Source organism: Bos taurus, chromosome 8, assembly GCF_002263795.3.
Source record: "Bos taurus isolate L1 Dominette 01449 registration number 42190680 breed Hereford chromosome 8, ARS-UCD2.0, whole genome shotgun sequence".
NCBI lineage: Eukaryota > Metazoa > Chordata > Mammalia > Artiodactyla > Bovidae > Bos > Bos taurus.
The window spans coordinates 79,267,027-79,289,455 of NC_037335.1; the positions used below are offsets into that span (position 1 = coordinate 79,267,027).

At 42.0% G+C, this 22,429-nt stretch overlaps 1 protein-coding gene across 4 annotated transcripts in view; it reads right to left on the reverse strand.

The window, feature by feature from the left end:
• GOLM1 (golgi membrane protein 1) overlaps positions 1-22,429 on the reverse strand; it is a 60,533-nt gene that overhangs the window by 6,165 nt on the left and 31,939 nt on the right. For all 4 annotated transcript variants that reach the window (XM_005210391.5, XM_005210390.5, XM_010808143.4 and 1 more), the window contains 6 exons: positions 22,265-22,319; positions 18,902-19,004; positions 9,407-9,536; positions 4,690-4,849; positions 3,660-3,929; positions 1,973-2,086 (listed from right to left, as the gene is read on the reverse strand). In XM_005210391.5, the coding sequence (XP_005210448.3) occupies positions 1,973-2,086; positions 3,660-3,929; positions 4,690-4,849; positions 9,407-9,536; positions 18,902-19,004; positions 22,265-22,319 (832 nt within the window). The remainder of the gene's footprint in view (positions 1-1,972; positions 2,087-3,659; positions 3,930-4,689; positions 4,850-9,406; positions 9,537-18,901; positions 19,005-22,264; positions 22,320-22,429) is intronic.

Below are 22,429 nucleotides of genomic sequence, written 5' to 3' on the forward strand. Positions count from 1 at the left end.
CCATGAAACACACTGGCAGCGACTCCTCTTTGCGTTCTTCTCAGGTAAAGCCCCTCACAGAGAAAAGGCAGTGTGTGGAGTGAAGCAGTGGCTAAGCAGGACAAGAGACAAAGGAACCAATGGTTCAGAGAGAAGTGGGGAAAACCTCACTGGCCAAAGGTGAGACGATGTGAACTTCAAAAAAGATTATAAATGCAACTGAATGAAACCCATCAAAAAGGTTTAAAAGTTTATATTTTCAAATGGTCACCTTCAAAAGGTCAAAGGAAATAATTCCTTATTGTGAAAACTGGTAAAGAGAAAGAAGCATTTATCCTGCCTATGCTGTACGAACAATACCATGACTTGTCTATTTACAAAATATTTCAATTAACAAATGAAATAGGAATGGCTGAATTAAAATACCACCTCCAGGTATCAGCTGGTGATCTGCAGGAAATAGGGAGGAAAGAAGAACACACTAAACCAAACCATAAACAGAGCCATGAAATACACAATCAACACTCTCCAGACTGTGGTCAAACAGCAATGGCTGGCTGGCTGGCTGAATGGAAGGAAGGAAGGAAGAGAAGACTTGTAAATTGAGACTTAAACACATATCAAATATAAGAAAACGGGCAAGACTAAATAAACTATGGCATCCAGGGATGCCCACTTGGATGATAAGCCCATAAAGAAATTCAAGAAAATGCCGAATGGAAAGGTGAGGACAGGTATTTCAGTACAGGGAGGGAAGGTGCTAGGACAGGAAGGGCAACAAAGAAGGAACTTCCTGAAGCCAAGTTCTGTTTCTTGAGTCAGGAAGGCAGGGTGCGGTTAAAAAATGTTTAACTTCTAACAACTTGTTTGTTTTGTGTGCTTTTCTCAATCTGACTTACTTCATAAAACCAAAATAAAAATCTGAAAGTATACTGAACAAAAAAAAAAAAAAGGGTGAATTCAACTCTAAATGAGAAAACTATGACTCCATATCTGTAGGCAAAAAAAAAGACATAAAAATTTTTGAAACTTTTACATGGCAAAAAACCATAATCAAAATCAAGATAAACTGCTAGGTAGTACTGGCAACCTCCCCAGCACATAAAGAATTCTTAAAAACTGAGAAAGAAACACCAAGAGTTTGATGGAAAAATGAACTTTAAGAAAGGAAACCTTGAGTCTACAGTGAAACTAAAACAAGGGAGAGAGAGTATGTGTGCCTGTGTGTGTGTGCAAATGTATACACACTGGGGGTGAGGGAGTCCTCAAAGAATGACAGCTGATCAATGTGCGGAATGACCATCCAGACAACGGTTTTCAATGGACAGCAAAGTCACACCGTCACACAGCATCCCCCTCTGTAAGACATGTTAGTTACAGAGGGGAAAATGGACCTTTGCAGCAGACAGACCTCGTGGGTACCACCTTAACCAAGGATCAGCCTGCCATCCTGTGCCTCCTGGTGTGAAGCTACACCACCACAACTGCAGCTATTAAAAAAAAAAGTTCAACCAGAATCCAATCACAAGGAGACGAATCCAGAATCTCAGCATCCCACAGGCCTGGACTCTTCAAAAGTTCAAAATAACAGTTAATACAAAGTAACACAGAGTGCTACTATAAAAACTTGCCTGTGTACACATGACAGCATTTCGACTAGTGCTGTGAAATGATCATGCGGTGACCTACCATTTTGAAGGGAAATTCCTAAACTTCACTGAAGCATATCCGCACTGACCCCTGAGGGGCTGATGCTCAAGTTCATGTATGCAGACTTTCTGAAAGGTCCTCGTTGTGGCCTCCTGAAACTGTCACCTCTCTCCACTGCCCCTACACTCCAAGGCTTCCGGAGAAAACAGTCTTCTAATTAGGGATTACTTACAACATTATTGTTGGGATTCAGTGTGCAGTCATACAAAAGTGAAGGACCACAAATCAGACACAAGGTGACCACCCCCACCCACCCACCACCACCACCACCACTGTTAATTACCATTTCTGTTTTTGTCATTCCCTGCAAGGGCTGCCTGCTTGTCTGTTTCAGATTCTGCCTCATTCTCATCCATGTTGTAGTCATCATCAGCTCCCAGTTTCTGCTGATTTCTCCCTGAAAAATTAGCAGAACCACAAAACATAAGCTACATCATTTCTCTCTCGATGCCATGGGAACACCAGAGCCCGGGCGCTAGGGTTATCCCAACCCTGGTTTAACAATCAGCTCTTTCTGCTTCCTCTCAGGAAATGACAGGGACTCGTGTGCTTGCTCCCAGTGCCAAGACCATGCAGGATTCCTCTACTTATGTATGCCCCACTCCAACTTTGAATCTATTTAAAATATGGCCCTAAATAAAGAGCTCCATTCCAGGCTGGAATCAGGGTAACTAGTTCACCAAACCAAAATTCCAGTTTTTTAAAGAGATAATCAACGTTAAAGGAAGGCATCACTATTTGGAAACAGGTTTCTGGTTAATGGAGGCATCTGCTTAAAATGGTTCACTGCCCTGAGAGAAGGAAATGGAGTGGCTATTGTGAGTCAAAGGGTAAAATTTTTCCATCAGACATACAGAATTAGCTCATTTATCACTGCATTCATCCCCAGAGAGAAGAGCAACCAGAAAAGATCAGGACAGGATGCAATCAAGAGACATACTCAGAGGGTTACTGTTAACATTTCATATCTGTATAAACAAGATCTTTTGTTTAAAAAGCATGTCTGGAAAAGTCAGCTCCAGTCCTATACCCCTGCACTAACTGCCTGAAGAGGAAACAAAGCCCAGGCCTGTGTGCCGTGCGGCTTTATTCTACTAATCAGACCATTACAGCTGACCTTGAACAAGGTGTGACACACAGGCCCCCGCAGTAGTGCCGGCCTACTGGCAGCTGTTACACCCTGCGACCAACTGCTGAGTGAGCTGAAACTTGACTGCCACTCTGATCAGCCCCCCAGAGTGTCCTTTTTTTCTTTTTTCCTCCCCAATTATTTAACAGAAAAGTTGTGAGAACACACTCTTCAGAAAATCGGGGTAATTTCTGCCAGTAAGTACTATCCCCACCTGTCACTTTATCAGGCTCAGCACACAGGTGTCTTCTAAGCGCCCCTGGCTTAGCTAGGATTAAAATGTTTTCCGTCTTTCAGGGACCAAGATACATCCCAGAATATTCTGCTCATCTCAGTTTCCCACACTTTCCTTTAAAAAAGAAAAGTAAACCAAACCAGAAAGGTGAGATTCCCACGTCACTTTTCCGCAATGCTCAAACACGTGTGACCCTCCATCTATCCGATCCTTCCATCTGTCCTTCCTTCCTCCTTCGGTTCACCAGGCACTGCCTGCCAGTGACACGGCAGGAGGAGATGAAGTGACAAGGAAAACGTGTGGGCTCTGCCCGCCAGGAGACCTATGTGGACGCTGTGCTCAGCTCCCATCCAAGGTCTTCCACCTGGAAAGCCCCCTAGGCTCCCTGTGAATATGATTTCTACAAGTTCCAAGTGCTAGGAGTGCCCGGCCCTTCTGTCTTGTCTCCTGCCTGACAATGGAAACAAACAAACAGAACGACTGCCAAATGGCGCCCTGCTGGTTGGTCGTCTTCACGGGTGTCCGTTCTGCACCGGGAAGGCCATGGAAGGGGCTACTGCCTGGTGCAGCGGAATGAGCGGGCAGCCCAGGGGGCCTCTCACCCACCTTCCTCGTCGGCATCCTGCCCCTCCTCCTGTCCGTCGCGGATGACGAGCTGGTCCCGTTCAGGGCCCTCCGCCTCTTGATTCTCCTGGCTGGCCAGCAGGGCGGCTGGGACCTGTGGGATTTGGCCCAGCTCTCCGGGTTCTCCATTGCCTTTTCCGCCCACTTGTCTGTCTCCTTCCACTTCCTGTTCTCGGCCTGGCTCCTTCGGCAGTGCCAGACTGTCCCTCTGAAGCTCCTCCTCGCTGACGACCTGAATTTCCTTGGTTTCCTCTGTGCATAGGACACAGGTTGCCGTGACCTCACCATACAATACAGAAATCCTCAGACCACTCAATTCCCAGAGCCTTCCCAAGGACTGTGGATGGACGGGGTAGCCGATCATGTATGCTGTGGCCTAGCAGATGGCATCACTGACTCAATGGACATGAGTTTGAGCAAACTCTGGGAGATGGTGAAAGACAGAGAAGCCTGTCATGTAACAGTCCGTGGGGTTGCAAAGAATTGGACAAAACTGAGCAACTTAACGGCACCAGACTCCAAGCCTCACTGTGCCTGGAGTATATCTTCAGAACCACAAGAAAGAGGAAACGGTTTAGAAAACAAATCCAGACCAAGTCATCTGGATTGAGCACATCCTGCAAGGGGAGGAGGCTGTAATGCCAGGCTTATCTGATCACCCTACTTGAGACCCAGAATCTGGGAGCCAGTGACAGCCACCCAGGACTCAGCCACGTCCCCTTAACTAAACAGCCCCGCCACTGTCCCGAATAAAGGCACACCTAGACCTTCCTTTACCAAGCTGCCAAAGAACGAGGAAGTTTACAAGGGTGAGACGTCAGGAAGGCAGATAAAAGCCCTGTGGCCCCGAGTCCAGGTGCCCAGAGAGATACTCACTACCACCTGCAGCCCGACTACTAGGCTCCCCACAAGCAGTGAGCTCTGAGTATCTGTACGGACTGAGGGGCCGGAGCTGCTCCTGTGTGTTTTGCACAGCCCTGAAGACAGCATGTCACTGGCAAGCTTCACTTACCTTTCTCACCTTGTCTCTTCAAATCAAAAGCCACCTCGGAGCTAGGGGCTGGTGTCTGGGGCTCACTGTGGCTGGGCACGTTTCCTCTTGCTTCCGGCACCTCTGCCTGGGGCGGGCCTGCCTCCTGCGGCCTGGGCTGGGACTCACTGGGGGCTCGAGGCTGAAACAGGAACACAGGTGGTCAGGGCAGCAGCTCCGTGACCGTGAACCTTCAACAACCCTGAGCAATGCAACGGACCACTGCATCCTTCTGATGAACAAGCACATGGAAACCCTGACTAATGCCATACCCTACCCTGGTCGTGCCCTACCACCTGGCATAAAGCAGAGACCTGAGCTTGGGCCCATATCTCCCAGAAAAAACACTTTCAATACTGGATTAACAGGTAGGCAGAAGATCAACAAGGAAAGAGAAGGCTTGAACAACATGACAAACCACCCGAGCAGACATCTACAGACCCAACCCAACAAGAGCAAAACACACGCAAATGCAATTTCTTCTCAAGTGCACACGGACTGCTCTCCAGGCAGACAGATGCTCGGCCACAAAACGAACCTCAACAAATGTTAAATGACTGAAATCACACAATGTATGGTCACCAATCACAATGGAATGAAGTTATAAATCAGTAACAGAATGAGGTTTTTTGAGAAATTCACAAATATTTGGAAATTAGACAACACACTCCTAAATAACCAGTGGGTCAAAGAAATCACAAGGAAAACTAGAAAATACCTTGAGAAAAATTAAAATGAAAACACAACACACCAAACTTCTGGAAGGCAACTAGAGCAGTGCTTAAAGGGAAATTTTCAGGCCTATCTCAAGAAAAAAGACAGATCTCAAATCAATAACCTAATCTCCCACCTTAAGACACTTGAAAAAAGAAGAAAAAACTAAACCTAAAGTAAGGAAGGATTTAGTAAAGATTAGAACAGGAATTAATGACATATGTAAAAGAAAAACAATAAAATCAACAAAACCAAAAGTTAGTTCCTTGAAAGATGAACAAATTTGACAAGCGTTAGCTAGATTAAAAACAATTTCAAATTACTAACATAAAAAAAAGGATAACACTACCAACTCTTACACAAATAAAAAACTGTATTATAAGGAAATACTAAGAACTGTTTGCCAACAAGTTTGATAACTTACCTAAAACAGACAAGTTCCTAGGAAGACACATACTACCAAAACTCATTCAAGAAGTAGAAAATCTGAGCAGATTGTAACAAGAGACTGAAGTATTAATTTACAAATTTCCCCCTAAAAAAGCCCAGTTTCAAATGACTCCTGTGGTAAATTCTATCAAACATTTAATACTACATCTTCTCAAACTCTTCCAAAAGCAGCAGAGAAAGGAATACTCCCCAACTCATTCTATGAGCCCAATAATGACCCTGATACCTAAGCCTGACAAAGACATTACAAGAAACTAAACCTGTAGAACTAGTATGAATATAGACCCCCAAATCATCAACAAAATACCAGTAAATTAAATCAAGTGACATACAAAAGGATTATACATCATGGCCAAGTAGGATTTTCCCCATCAATGCCAAGGTTTAACATCGGAAGTCAATTCATATAATACTATGTCAGTAGTGTAAAGGATAAAAAACACACCATCATCCTAGTGGATACAGAAAAAACACTGGCAAAATTCAACAGCTTTTCTTCATAAAAACACTCAACAAATTATGAATAGAGGGGAACTTCCTCAACTTGATAATGTGCATCTATGAAAAATACACAGGCATACCATGAATATATCACAGGTTCAGTTTCAAACCACTGCAATGAGGCAAATATCACAATAAAGTGATCACACCGATTTCCTGGGTTCCCAGTACATAGAAAAGCTATGTTTACACTATTCTGTAGTCTATCATAATAGTACTATGTTTAAAAAATGTACTACCTTAATTAAAAAATACTTTATTTTCTAAAAATGCCAAAACATTACAAGAGTAACATCAAGACCCTTGATCATAGATTTCTATAATAAATATAATAATAATGAAAAAGTCTGAAATATTTTAAGAATTACCAAAATGTGACAAAGGGACACGAAGTGAGCAAATGCTGTTGGAAAAAAAGGAAGCCAATATACCTGCTCAACACACAGTTGCCACAATCCTTCAATGTGTAAAAAACACAAACATCTGTAAAGCACAATAAGATGAGGTATGCTTGCACAGTTAACATCAGACTTAAGAGTGAACGAGTTAAAAGCTTTCCCCCTATGATCAAAAAGAAGACAAGGATGTCTATCCTCACCACTTCCATTTAACATTATACTGGAGGTTCTAGCTAGGGCTATTAGGCGATAAAAAGAAATAAAAGGCATCCAGATTGGAAAAGAAGATGTGAAACTACCTCTATTTTTAGATGACATAATCTTGTATTCAGAAAATCCTAAAGAATCACAAAAAATACTACTTGAACTAATAAGTTCAGAAAGGCTGATACAAGGTCATTATAAAAAATGAATTATCTACACACTAGAAATAAACAGTTGAAAATGAAATTAAGAAAACAATTCCATTTATAACAGCATCAAAAATACTTAGAAATAAATTGAACAAAAGAAGTGCAAGAATTCTGAAAACTACAAAACATAATTGAAAAGATTTTTAAAGGACTTAAAGAAATAGAAACAAATCCCACATTCACACATCAGAAGACAAGATGTTAAAATGACAACACCTCCCAAGGGACTTACAGACTTTAATCTCTGTCCAAATCCCACCTGGTTTGAAGACACTGATAAGCAGATCCAAAAATTCGTATAAAAAGTCATCCAGTGCAGAACTGCCAAAATAATCTTGAAAAAGGACAAAGATGGAGCAGTCAAAGCTGCTGATTTCAAAGTTTATTACAAAAATACAGTAATCCAGACTGTGTACTGTGGACATGAGGATAGAAAAAGAGATCAAAGGAACAGACAGAGAGTCCAAAAACAGACCCTCATCTTTATAGTAAACTGATTTTTCTGACAAGGATGTCAAGGCAACTCAGTGGGGAAAAGAATCGTTTTTTTTTTCCCCCCAACAAATGGTGTTGAGACAACTGGATAGCCACATGCAAAATAATAAAGTTGAACCACTACCTCACATCATATGCAAAATTAACAATATGAATCACAGGACTAAAAGAAGAACTAAATGCTAAGAACTTTACAAGTCTCACAAGAAAAAACAGGCATAAATCTTCATGATGCTAGGTTAGGCAAAGCAGTTTTAGATATGACACTCATAGAACAAACAACAAAGGAAATAGATAAACTAGACTTAAAATTAGTAACTTCTCTACTTCAATGAACACCATCAAGAAAGTGAAATGATAACTCAAAGAATGGGAAAAAATATTTGCAAATCATACACCCAATATCTCTATATGAATATATAAAGAAGTCTAACAACTCAATAATAAAAGTAACTCAATTTCAAAATGGACAAAGGATACAATTTACAATTTCTCCAAAGAGAAATTACAAACAGCCAACAAAGCATACATGAAAAAATACTCAATATCATCAACTACTGGGAAATGCAAATCAAAGCCATAATGAGATAGCACTGTACACCTACTACAATGGTTATAATGAAAAAGACAAATGTAATGACAAGAGCTGGCAAGGATGTGGCAAAACTGGTACCCTCATAAACTGTCGGCAGGAATGCAGAAGGGTAAGATCACCTTCCGAAACAGTATGGCAGTTTCTCAATACACTGTGGAGAGTTACCACACGATCTAACGATTCCACTCCTAGGTATATACCTAAAAGCAATGAAAGCCTATGTTCACATAAAAATGTGTGCATGAGCATTCACAGCAGCATTATTCAGTCGCCAAAAAGTGGAAATAACCCAAATGCCCATCAGCTGACAAATAAACAAACAGAACACAGCACAAACAGTGGACTATTATTCAGCCATACACAGGAAGGGAGCGCTCATACATGCTGCAACACGGGTGGATCCTGAAAGTTACATGGAAGTCACTGATAAGTGTTATTGTCCGTCATAAATAAATGTCCAGATAAGGCAAATCTGTAAGACAGAAGATAGATCACAGCTCACCTAAGCCTCCAGGAACTGGAAGTAAAAGGCGAGTGAGCTAATGGGTATGGGATTTCTTTGGGGAGTTATGAAAAGGTTCTAACATTGACCGTGATGATGACTGCATCACAGTGTGATGATGACGACTTCCCATTTGTGAATATACTAAAACCACTGAACTGTAAATACTACATAGGTGACTCTATGGCAGGTGAAATCTATCTCAATAAAACGGCTACATTTTAAACAAAGATCCCCCAGAAGGCTTTGAACAGCACTTCCACAGGCTGTGCTTACACAGGAGGCAGCCTGACAGCATGGTTCGGATCAGCTCCATCACTGACCAGGTGCACTGACCTTGGGACAGTATTTGACCACCTCCATGGGCCTCAGCGCCCTCAAAACAGGAAAACAAAAACAACTCCCTTCCAGGGAGGCTGTAAGCTTTAAATGAAGCAATCTCCATACAGCCTGGGGCACAGAGGCTGGGTTCAGAGGCCACCATACTCAGTCCGAGACCCTACACCCTGGGACCAGACTGTTGTGTCTCAGGGAACCAGAGCAAACCAGACAGCAGATAAAGGAACAGGATGCCTGAAGAGAGGGCAGGAAGACCTTTGGGAGATTCCTGGCAGAAAAAGCCCAGGATTACCTGCTGGCTTTGGTCCTTCTGTTCGTTTAGATCGTGTGAAGGCATGGCCTCATTTCCCTTCCTGGTGACTTCTTCTATTCTCTCTTCACACTGCTCCTTCACCTCTTTCATCTGACTGATGCACTGGTTCCTGTGAAGGTGGAAGAAAGCAAAAGAAAAGGACAGCTGTTCAGAGACACTATTTAAGTTTGGCCCTGCTGTGACGGTAAAATCCAATTCCCAGACAGACACAGCTCATCTCTTTCTTGCTTCCTGTACTTCATCTGAAAAAGTCACTAAGGCAGGGCAACAGTATGTTTCACTTATTAAATGACATGAAAACTGGAGTCAACTGAAACTTCCAAAAAATATGTCATATTGTTCTAAAATAAATGAACTTAACTGGTTAAAAAAATTTTTTTAATATAATCTGTGGCATAATAAAAAAAAAAATGTGATCTTTGTCCCCAGCTATCAGCAGAGCTCCTACAACCTTTGGAATTTCCTGAGTAACAGTGTCTTCTGCTATACATAATGAGCCCCTGCACACCATACCTGAGTTTATGCTAAGGAGCTGACTTACTGAGAGGAGCCTACACAGCTTCAGGATGGGGGCTGGTGGCCACGGGAGCCAACTGCATAACGAGAAGGTTGGAGCTTACAGCCCCATTTTCTAGGAAGGAGGGAGAGACTGGAGATTTAGTTCAATCATATGGCCATTCAATGAGTCACGCCCATGTAACGAAACCTCAGATAAGCACCCTAGATCATAAGGCTCGGCGAGCTTCCCATTTGGTGAACATCTCTGTGAACCAGTAAGGAGGCAACCCAACTCTAACAGAAGCTCCTGCCTAACCCCTGCTTCCACCCTAGGCCTTGCCTCATGAGCCCCTACCAATCAGCACTTGCTAAGTTGTATCCTTTATAATAAAACTGCAATTGTAAACACAGAGCTTTCCTGAGTTCTAGAGAATTATTGATCCTGAGGGGGTTGTGGGAAGCCCTGAATCTGCAGTTAGCCAGGCAAAAAGTACATGTGGCCTGGGGCCACCAAGAACTTACGGCTAGCATCCAAAGGAGGGGTAGTCTTGCGGGACTGAGCCCCCTAACGTGGGGTTTGTGCTAACTCTTGGTGGTGTCAAAACTGAATTGGATTTGGGGAAGACAGAATAGATGTATTTTTCACTATTCCTCCACTAAGCACAGCTAGAACTCTGGACATTATGTTTTCAACAAACAGAAGTAGACTCTGAAAGATGGAGTGATGAAGGCAGACTGGTTAGGGACCTCAGGATCTAGAACAACACAGGGGTGTACCTGGAGAGTACATGGCAAGTCTGCATTTCCACCCCACTCTGACACTAACAAGGTTCCCCTCCCTCTCCCCAGGCAGTGGTGGCATGTCAGTGAAGAGCCAGGCTTTCACCACCAACTGCTCAGAGGTGTCAAAGATCATTCATCGTATCAAGAACCAGGAAGATCTTAAATTGAACGAAGAGAGACAACCAACAGATATCAAACCAACATAACAGAGAAGTTGAAATGATCTGACAAAGATTTTAAAGCAGTCACTTCATTAGATATGTTTCAATGAGTAATTAAAACATGCTTGGAACAAATGAAAAATTTAATAGTTTCATCAAAGAAATAGAAAGTTTCAGCAAAGAAGAGAAGATATAAAGAAGAACCAAATGGAAACTTAATGCAATAATTAAAATTTTAAAACTCAGAGTAGGTAAAGAACCAATGAACTGGAAGATACAACAATAGACATCACCTAATCTAAACACAGAGAGGAAACAGACTTAGGGAAGAAAAAGGACAAAGCTTCATGGACCTACATGACAATTACAAAGGACCTAACATTCACATCATCAGAACCTGTGTAAAAGGTTTTCTCAGCAGGTTCACATAACTAGTCACCTTCACACTGGTCCTCAAGACACTACTCTTAACTTGCTACCCTCCATGACTATATGATACTATCTGCCCTGCCCAGGTCACTCTGAGCTCGCCAGGTTCTTTCTCTCCTAAATTATCTCATCTTCCTTCTCAGCTCCTAGGACTCAATTCTAAATAGCCTCTCCTAAGAAGTCTTTTTTGGAGGGGTAACAGATAAGCATTGATGAAAATGATCTAGGTTAAAAAATAATATTTAAGAGACAGGCACCTTCAAAAAGTATGTAAGTTAGCTTCAGGTTTGGCTAGGTGAAACAAAAAGGCCAAAAGATAGCAGTTTATATTTTCCTCACATAAAAGTAGATCAGAGTTAGTATGGCAGCTTGGAGTTATCACAAATTCAGGTTTCTCTTTCAGTTTTAAAATCCTAGCATTGGTTTCTACCCGCCATGATTACCTCATGACCCAGGATGGCTACAAGTAGTCCAGCCATCTTGTGTGAAGCCCAGGCAACAGGAAGCAAGGAGGAGAAAAGGCAAAGAAAAGGGATGTGCACTGAACTATCCTCATATTCAGAAGTTCTCCTGTAAGTCCCACCCCGCAATTTCCTTTCCCCACTGGCCAGAATTTAGTCACCTGGCCGTACCTAACTGCAAGCAGGGACTAGAAATGTAGTATTTTTCTGGTAAAAAGATAAGTGGGTGGATAAGCACTGACCAGTCTTTGCCACTGAGAGCTTCAAAATGTTTTGAGTTACAAAACATTGATAAAATAATTGAAGAGTGTCCCAGGTTAAGAACACAACCAATTACATACCATTATGTTAATTTACATACCATTATGTTAATTTACATGGATTAGAGTTGAAGACAGCAGTACAAATTTATGTTTAATTTAAATACAGATAGACACATACAGAAATATTTACCAATATATAACACAGTTAGTATACACACATACATGTCTCTTTGCTCCATCATCTGAGAGGACCTAGTAGCAATGAGATCCTAGTAGCAAAAAGCACACGTAGTGCCCAGACCTGGTTTCTAAAACACCTTTCTCCAATAAAGAGAACAAGGACTCCTTGGAGAAATGGCTGACTGGATGATTCCAGGACTGGGCCAAGAAATATATGAAAATAAGTCTGAAGCATCTTTTGTGCCAGATTATAAAAAAGTAATTTAAAAGGGGGGTGGGAAGACAAACCCACAATATCACAAGTATGTCAACTGGATAAAGGAACTAACTGAAAAAGTTGCCAGTGGCCAAAGCTGGAAAATTTTAAGAAAAATAAATAAATTAGTATTGGATTATAACCTAAAAGTATAAAATAAACATCCACTAATCCATACTGATATCAATCATTAGACAAACAAGAAGAGTCACATCTCCTGTGCAGGAAAATTCCAGACAACTTCATGCAGACACTCCACCCTTAGGGAAGTGGAGCATAATTTCCCTATCTTTAAGCATAGTGAATTTCTTCCAAAGATTACAGCATAAAAGGAGAAAAAACAGAGTAAGTTTACAATGAAAAAAACCTGATAAACATTACCTCAATCAGATGCTCAACAGTGGTAAGTCATACTGATGCATATACCCTTGATGTGAAGCCATGAGAATGGCATTTCACCTCTGTGGCCTTCCCCTCAAAAATGGGTTGCCCTTGTTTCACCACGAGAAAAAACATGAGATACATCCCAACTGAAGGACATTCTACAAAATGCCTGGACAGCACTCCTCAAAACTATCAAGATCATTAAAAAGTAAAGCCTGAAAAAAAACATGATAAATACAGCATAATTACCACACTCTCTGCCTGGCATATAAGAAAAAAACCTATAAATGAGCCATGTCATGATCTGTGTGCTTTATTATTCGTGAATCTCAGTTTTCATGCTGACATGTTAGACTCCTTTTGTATTATGTAAATCCAGGAAGTAATTATATAAGCTTGGATTAAAACAACTATGCAACTTGTTAAGTTGTATAAGACTTGCAGACTTTGCTAATTTAATAATGCCACTTGTACAGTTAGGTTACACCTAATTAAACAAATAAATTCTTGAAAGTTAAAAAAAAGTAAAGCCTGAGAAACTATCACAGCCAAGAGAAGCCTAGAGAAACATAACAGATCAATGTAATGTACACCTGGAACAGGAAAAGGACAAAACTAGGGAAAAACTGAAGAAACATTGAATAGAGATGAACTTCAAGATAAAAATAAGGCATATATATTGGGTAATCAATCGTGACAGGTCAGATCAGATCAGATTAGTCACTCAGTCGTGTCCGACTCTTTGCGACCCCACAAATCGCAGCATGCCAGGCCTCCCTGTCCATCATCAACTCCCGGAGTTCACTCAGACTCACGTCCATCGAGTCAGTGATGCCATCCAGCCATCTCATCCTCTGTCGTCCCCTTCTCCTCCTGCCCCCAGTCCCTCCCAGCATCAGAGTCTTTTCCAATGAGTCAACTCTTCACATGAGGTGGCCAAAGTACTGGAGTTTCAGCTTTAGCATCATTCCTTCCAAAGAAATCCCAGGGCTGATCTCCTTCAGAATGGACTGGTTGCATCTCCTTGCAGTCCAAGGGATTCTCAAGAGTCTTCTCTAACAGTTCAAAAGCATCAATTCTTTGGCGCTCAGCCTTCTTCACAGTCCAACTCTCACATCCATACATGACCACAGGAAAAACCATAGCCTTGACTAGACAGACCTTTGTTGGCAAAGTAATGTCTCTGCTTTTGAATATGCTATCTAGGTTGGTCATAACTTTCCTTCCAAGGAGTAAGCATCTTTTAATTTCATGGCTGCAGTCACCATCTGCAGTGATTTTGGAGCCCAGAAAAATAAAGTCTGACACTGTTTCCACTGTTTCCCCATCTATTTCCCATGAAGTGATGGGACCGGATGCCATGATCTTCGTTTTCTGAATGCTGAGCTTTAAGCCAACTTTTTCACTCTCCTCTTTCACTTTCATCAAGAGGCTTTTTAGTTCCTCTTCACTTTCTGCTGTAAGGGTGGTATCATCTGCATATCTGAGGTTATTGAGATTTCTCCCAACAATCTTGATTCCAGCTTGTGCTTCTTCCAGCCCAGCGTTTCTCATGATGTACTCTGCATAGAAGTTAAATAAACAGGGTGACAATATACAGCCTTGACGTACTCCTTCTCCTATTTGGAACCAGTCTGTTGTTCCATGTCCAGTTCTAACTGTTGCTTCCTGAGCTGCATACAAATTTCTCAAGAGGCAGATCAGGTGGTCTGGTATTCCCATCTCTTTCAGAATTGTCCACAGTTTATTGTGATCCACACAGTCAAAGGCTTTGGCAAAGTCAATAAAGCAGAAATAGATGTTTTTCTGGAACTCTCTTGCTTTTTCGATGGTCCAGCGGATGTTGGCAATTTGATCTCTGGTTCCTCCTCCTTTTCTAAAACCAGCTTGAACTTCAGGAAGTTCACGGTTCACATATTGCTGAAGCCTGGCCTGGAGAATTTTGAGCATTACTTTACTAGCGTGTGAGATGAGTGCAATTGTGCAATAGTTTGAGCATTCTTTGGCATTGCCTTTCTTTGGGATTGGAATAAAAACTGACCTTTTCCATTCCTGTGGCCGCTGCTGAGTTTTCCAAATTTGCTGATACTTCATACTAATGCAAAATGTGAACAACAGGAATCTGGTGTGGGTTGTACAGGTTGTACTGTCTCGACAATAAGACTGTAAATCTAAAGCTGTTCAAAAATTTTAAATTTATTTTTAAAAATTAAAAACTAAAAAAAAAATAAAATAAAAAATTAAAATTAAAAACTGAATTGGAGAACATCCGACTGGTGTCAGAAAGTTATTATTGGGACATACAATCTAATTCAGCCTGAACTCACAATTAGATATTTCAAGACATCGCTTCAGCTTCCTGCCTGGAACTTATTTTACGAATATTTCAAGTGTCAGAGCTATGAAGTAATTGAATTACCCACTTGTACAAATAAGAAGGCCAGAAATAACCAATGTAGGTGAGGGTGTGGAGAAAAGGGAACCCTTGTGCCCTACTGGAGAAGGAAATGGCAACCCAGTCCAGTATTCTTGCCTGGAGAATCCCATGGTCAAAGAGCCTGGTGGGCTACAGTCCATGGGGTCACAAAGAGTCAGATATGACTGAGTGACTAACACTCGTACCCTATTGGTGAGAATATAAATTGATACAACCACTACAGAAAATAGTATTGTGGTTTCTCAAAAAACTAAAAAGAGAACTACCATATGACCAATTTTACAGAAAAAAACAAAACCATTAATTCAAAAAGACACATGCACCCCAATGCTCACAGCAGCATTATTTACAATTGCCAAGATATGGAAGCACCCTGCTGCCGCTGCTAAGTCACTTCAGTCGTGTCCGACTCTGTGCAACCCCAGAGACGGCAGCCCACCAGGCTCCCCTGTCCCTGGGATTCTCCAGGCAAGAACACTGGAGTGGGTTGCCATTTCCTTCTCCAATGCATGAAAGTGAAAAGTGAAAGTGAAATCGCTCAGTCGTGTCCGACTCCTAGCGACCCCATGGACTGCAGCCCACCAGGCTCCTCTGTCCATGGGATTTTCCAGGCAAGAGTACTGGAGTGGGGTGCCATTGCCTTCTCTGATCTCACACGCTAGTAATGCTCAAAATTCTCAAAAGGCAGGCAATATGTGAACTGTGAACTTCCAGTTGTTCAAGCTGGTTTTAAAAAAGGCAGAGGAACCAGAGATCAAACTGGAGTGGGTTGCGCCATTGCCTTCTCTGATGGAAGCAACCTAAGTGTCCATAAATAGATGAATAGATCAAAAGTGTGATACATGTATGTGTGTGTGCACACATAGGAATACTACTCAGTAATAAAAAAAGTGAAATTTTATCATCTTCAGCATATGGATGGACTTGGAGGGCATTATGCTAATTGAAATAAGTCAGAGAAAGACAAATACTGTATGATACCACTTCTATGTTGAATTTAAAAAATACAACAGGCTACTGAATATAAAATAAAAAAGAAGACTCAAAGATATAAACTAGTTACCAGTGGGGAGAGGGAAAGGCAGAGGGGAAATATAGGAGAAATATAGTGGGGAGAGAGAGGTACAAACTACTGGGTATAGATAGGTATATACTGTACAACACAGGGAATCTTGCCATTATTTTGTAATAACTATAAATGGAAACAGTACTGGGTTATAATCCAGTTCTACAATTATAAAAATTGTTAATTTTTTAAATTTAAAATTATTCCCAATATAAAAATACAGAAAATACCAAAGAGAAAGATAAGAACGTGAGGATTCCAGGAGTAGTTTTGTTATACATTTGTTTGGAGTTTCGGACAGAGAAGCAAGGGAGAAAGGGGTCAAAAAGCACTGTAAGACAGAACGGCTGGAAATTATTTAGAATTAATAAAAAAGAACAAAAGACCTCAACAGACTTGAAAAAATAAATATTTCCCCCAAAAAGAAATAGCAATTAAATAAATACATATACACATACACACATACAAATAAGGAAGTTAGGAGTGATCAGACCAACACTGACCAGGGTCACAGAGACAGAAAGAGGTAAGGCTGAACCCAGAAACCAGACTGAGCAGGGCTCTCTCTATCCCCTGGCTGCCTCTTTGGAGCTGCAGGTATTTCAGAGCCAAGTGTAACTGTACTCAGCCTCTCACTCTTGCAACAAACCTTTAGTTCAAAGGACTTGCTGGGTCTCAGAGTACCACACACAGAAGGGCATCAGAACTGCAGGAAAAAAGGGAAGACAGAGCATCTGACCTTGGACAGCAATATAGAGATCAAGGAAAGACCTGGTGAAACATTCATGCAAATAAAATTCTCATGAACACACAAGCCACAGGAGGTGGACAAGTGTACAGTAGCCTAAATGGAGCAAACAAAAAGATGTCTGTGTCAGCAAAGAACAAAATATGTGCAAGTCACTGTGATCAAACAACTTCCCAGAAGCTCAGAATTGGCAATGAGCAGGTGCACAGCCATTTCCAAACGTGTAAATCTACAAAAGGGAAATACTGTTTTCACTTGATCTCAGCCCTTCCAAAAGCAAGTACAAAGAGCCTTGCACAAGATCATGGCATCCGGTCCCAGGACTTCATGGCAAACAGAAGGGGAAAACACAGAAGCAGTGCTGGGCTTCCAGAATCACTGAGGACGGTGACTGTAGCCATGAAATAAAAAGACGCTTGCTCCTCAGAAGGAAAGCTACGGCAAACCTAGACAGTGTATTAAAAAGATAAACATCACTTTGCCGACAAAGTTCTGTATAGTCAAAGCTATGGTTTTTGCAGTGGTCATGCACGGATGTAAGAGTCAGACCACTGAAGAACACTGAGCACCGAAGAACTGACACTTTCAAACTGTGGTGCTGGAGAAGACTCTTGAGAGCTCCCTGGACTGCAAGGAGAGCAAACCTGCCAATCCTAAAGGAAATCAACCCTGAATATGCATTGGAAGTTCTGTTGCTGAAGCTGAAGCTCCAATACTTTGGCCACCTAATGCGAAGAGCTGACTCATTAGAAAAGACCCTGATGCTGGGAAAGATTAAAGGCAAAAGGAGAAGAGAGCGGCAGAGGATGAGATGGTTGGATAGTATCACTAACTCAATGGACATGAATTGGAGCAAACTCTGGGAGACAGCAGAGGACAGAGGAGCCTAGAATGCTACAGTCTATGAGGTCACGAAGAATCAGACACAACTTATCGAACTGAACAATAACAATACATCAAAGAAAAAAGAGGGCTGGGGTCATGGGCAGCTGGTTGTCTCTGAATCCCAAATTTCCTGTGTCTGGGGTATACTCTTTCTATGAAGGAAAAGGGAGAGAAAAATAAACAGACTACAGCTTTATTCTCTACCCTCTAAATTGGTTTTTACTATCTTACTAAGGGGTTTAGCCAAACTTTTTAAATGTTTATTCTTTTGACCACAAAAGTACTCTGATATGTATAAGTATAGAGTTTTTGTATGCTACTAAAGTCATTAGCTTAAAACAGACTGTCCTAACTATATGCTGGAGATCTAATCTACGGCATGGTGACTACAGTTGACAATAATGCATTTTATACTTGCAATCTGCTAGATCTTAAGTGTTCTCACCATACACATAAAGGTAAAGACGGGATTATGGACGGACATGGGCGTCGTTTCACAATGTATAGGTATATCAAAATATCATGCTTTTATGTCTTAAACACACACAATGATTATTTGTCAATCCTAACTCTATAAAGTTAAAAAAAAAACTCCATTCTCCCTGCAAAAATTTGGAAAGACACTTAAAATCCTCAAGAAAACAAAATGTCCACAGTACCAATGCCGAGTGATAAATTACATGAATATTATACCAAACTCCTTAAAGTCTATGACTTTGACTTAGGTCACATCTGAGCACTTTTGGAACACATTTTTAAAGGCTTTCGATTACTGATTTAACTAGTACACCTGCACTTTACAGAGTTCTCAGTTATGTATTTTTCGGTAGATGGAGTTGGTCATTTCCTGCTAAGGAGAATTGCCCTCTTGCATGATGGCTAACAGCCCCTGAGCGGCGCACACGTGATGCGGACAAACTTACAGGTCGTAGGAGAACTTCCTCTCCAGGTTGGTCTGGTTCTTCTGAAACTGGAGGACATCCTGTTGCAGCCTGCCATAACTCTTCTGCAGGGCCTTTAACTGGTCTAAACCAAGAGGAGGACACGAAATGACTGGGGTCGCCGGCACGGCCATCCTGAGCACAGCAGACACACCAACACCCACCATGGGGGCACCAAGAGAACAAGGGGGGAAAGAGGAAGCGATGAGGCCAGGGCCCCACCCCAGGAACCTCCCCACCCTGATCCGGGAAGCAGCCCAGAAGGTGTGTGATCCTATAGGAACCAGCACCTGGATTCTTTCCCACACCTTTCTCCTAAATGTCCTTTTGACCTCCAACCCTTACAATGCATCAGGAGGTCCTATCGCCTGTTTCCCTCCTAGACATCACATACCCTGAACTGCTCACAATGCTGCTCTCAGCAGCTCCATATCCTTCAGTATGAAAAATCGATTTCAACACCTGGTCAGAGAAGCAGCCTCGCCTACGTAATCCCTCCATACCCCATCCTCAGCCCCCAGGCTACCTGCCAGTATTCTTCTCCTGTTATTTGCTCACAGCCCAATTATTCTCTGAGGCCTCCTGTGCACTCAGTCACCGACCCTCCTGTTTGGGAAACAACAGCTTTCTTTGAGGAAATCCATCTGCCCCATGGCTGCAGCCCTGGCTCGTAAAAGCTCTGCAAAAAAAAGCAGCAGCTCACTGACCAACAACCAAGTTTGGGGCAGAAGGAAGAAGTGCCACAAAGGTGACACCGGAATCGGCTGAGGGCAGCGACGAGGGCCTGGGACACAGCCCCGGACAGACCTGGGCTTCCCCAAGGTCTGTCATCACAGTTCTAGACCCACGAGGCTCTTGGGGCAGGGGGGAGAGGGGAGACGGGTGTGCTGGGGGGAGCAGTTTAAAATTTTTAAAAAGTGAAAGACACTCTGAACTGCTGATACACACTGCAACATGGATCCATCTCGAAAGCATTTATTTATATGACATGCTTGAAAAGACAAAACTACGGGAGTAGAGAATGTTTCACTGGGTGCCTGAGGCTGAAGTGAGGGCAGCGGGGGAGGAATTCCTGGAGTGGGACATGAGCTATGTCTTGACTTTATGTCAAAATACACTGAAAGGTACACTACAAAGGGAGAACTTCATTGTGTATAAATTATACTTCAATAAACCTAACCTAAAAAACATAAATTTCGTAACAAACCAAACCCAGGATGGTGGAATACTACTCAGCAATAAAAAAGGAACAGACTATTTACTGCAGCCCCAGTAGCACGGATGAATTTCAAGATAATTATGCTGAGTGAAAGAAGGTTCACAAAAAAGGGTATATGCCATCTGATTCCATATACACAAAATCATGAAAACTACAGACTAGAGGGACAGAAAGCAGATCAGACAGGGCCTGGGGAGGACTATCAAGGGGCACAAAGAAGCTTCTTGGGGTGATAGACGTGTTCACTGTGTTGATACTGCGGTGGTTTCCTGAAGAGCCACTCGTGTCAAAACTAGTGGGACCGACTTTAAATACGTGCGGGGGCCTTCCCTGGTGGTCCAGGGGTTAAGAATCCACCTTCCAGTGCAGGGGACGCAGGTTCGATCTCTAGTTGAGGAGCTAAGATACCACATGCCACGGGGCAACCAAGTCCATGTGCCACAACTGGAGAAAGCCTGCATGCTGTGACAAAGACCCAGTGCAGCCAAAATAATTGAATATGTGTAGCTTACTACATGTAAATCACACCTGATTAAGGCTGTTTAAAATACTAAGTATAAGAAAGGCTGCAGGCTGTATGCCATCCCTGAGGACAGACCAGCAGGTCATCAGCTCTGAGAAACCCCGGCAGTCAACTGACCCATTTAACTTAGTGTAACTCTGCGTTTCCCCTATTAATATTCTTAGAAGCTGGTTTGGAATTAGAGTTCTAGACCAGCACTGCTGAAAAGGACTATAATTAATATAAGCCACACAGATCATTTAAAATTCCCTAGAACCACATTTTTTAAAAGTAAATAAAACCAGGTGAAATTAATTTTAATAATATATTTCACTTAACCCAACAGATCTAAAATATGATCATGGCAACACAGAATTAATGTAAAAAAAAAAAAAAGAATGAGATATTTTATACTTTTTTTTTAATACTAAGTCTTTGAAACCTGGTGTGTATTTTACAGTTGTAGCACATCTCAATTCAGATGTTAAAGAGGAATTGGGACTTCTTGATCTGAATTTAGATTTCATAATATATACAATTAAAATAATACTGGTATAAGCGAGTTGTCCCAAAGATACTTAAGCTTCCCAATAACTGAGACAAGTATCAGTTTTAATTTTAAATTGCAGAAAAGTAAACAAAAATTAAAACTCCAGTTCTTCTGTCCCATGAGCCACATCACAAATGTTTACTGCCCAAACGAGTCCCACATAGTGGGTCTCAGGGCTACTATTCTGGAGCCCAGTTCTAGACTGACCTTCCCATCTTAGAGGTGGAAACTGAGGCTGAAGGCGCTGAGTTCCTAACTAGGGGCACAGGCGAGACCAGGGTCAGGTCAAGGATCACAGGCCCCAGTGCTCCCTTCACCAGGTAGTAAGGCTGCAGTGGCCCCTCTGGCCCCTCTGGTCACACCACACAGAGGGGCTCACCCCATCTCCACCTTCTCCACTGCTGCGGAAGGGCCCAAAGAAAAACAAACTCTGGCTGCCAAACTGAGTGAGAGCAGCAAAGATATGCAATTAAATTGGGCTGAATCACTTTTATATAAATTTCATGAAGAAAATCTGAATTCAGGAAACCCAATGAAAAGAGAGCATACGTATATCATATATACATAATATGTATATATATAAAACAGACGACACACGTATCATTTATATATTTCTTAATGTATCACAAAATAAGAATCTGAAATCTCCTCATAACAGCTTGCAATGTATTCAATAACACTGTAAAAAGATAAAGACATACAGTTGGCAAAAAGAATAAAGATTACTCAATTACTCCAACACTACCCATCATTAGGGCTTCCCTGGTGGCTCAGTCAGTAAAGAACGTGCCTGCAATGGAGGAGACCTGGGTTCGATCCCTAGGTCAGCTAAATCCCCTAGAGAAGGGAATGGCTACCCATTCCAGTATTCTTGCCTGTAGAATCCCACGGACACAGGAGCCTGGCGGGCTACAGTCCATGGCGTTGTGAAGAGTTGCACATGATTAAGCAACTAACACTTTCACTTTCTACCCATCATCATATTTTGATAAGAGACCCCAGAATAGGATGGAGCAAAGTTGGGTTTTTCCCAACAAACCTGACATCTGGTGTAAAGTGGGGAGTGGAACTTACCTTGCAAGGTTCTGATGAGCCTCTCGCCTGTGGTGATATTATTCACTAAAACGGCCTGCAAAGAAGATAAACATGTAAAATGAAACACTGACAACCCGACAACTTAGAAAAGCCCTGACGGGACGTGACTGTGGGAGAAAGGCTGGGGAGTAGCCCCTGCCCCAG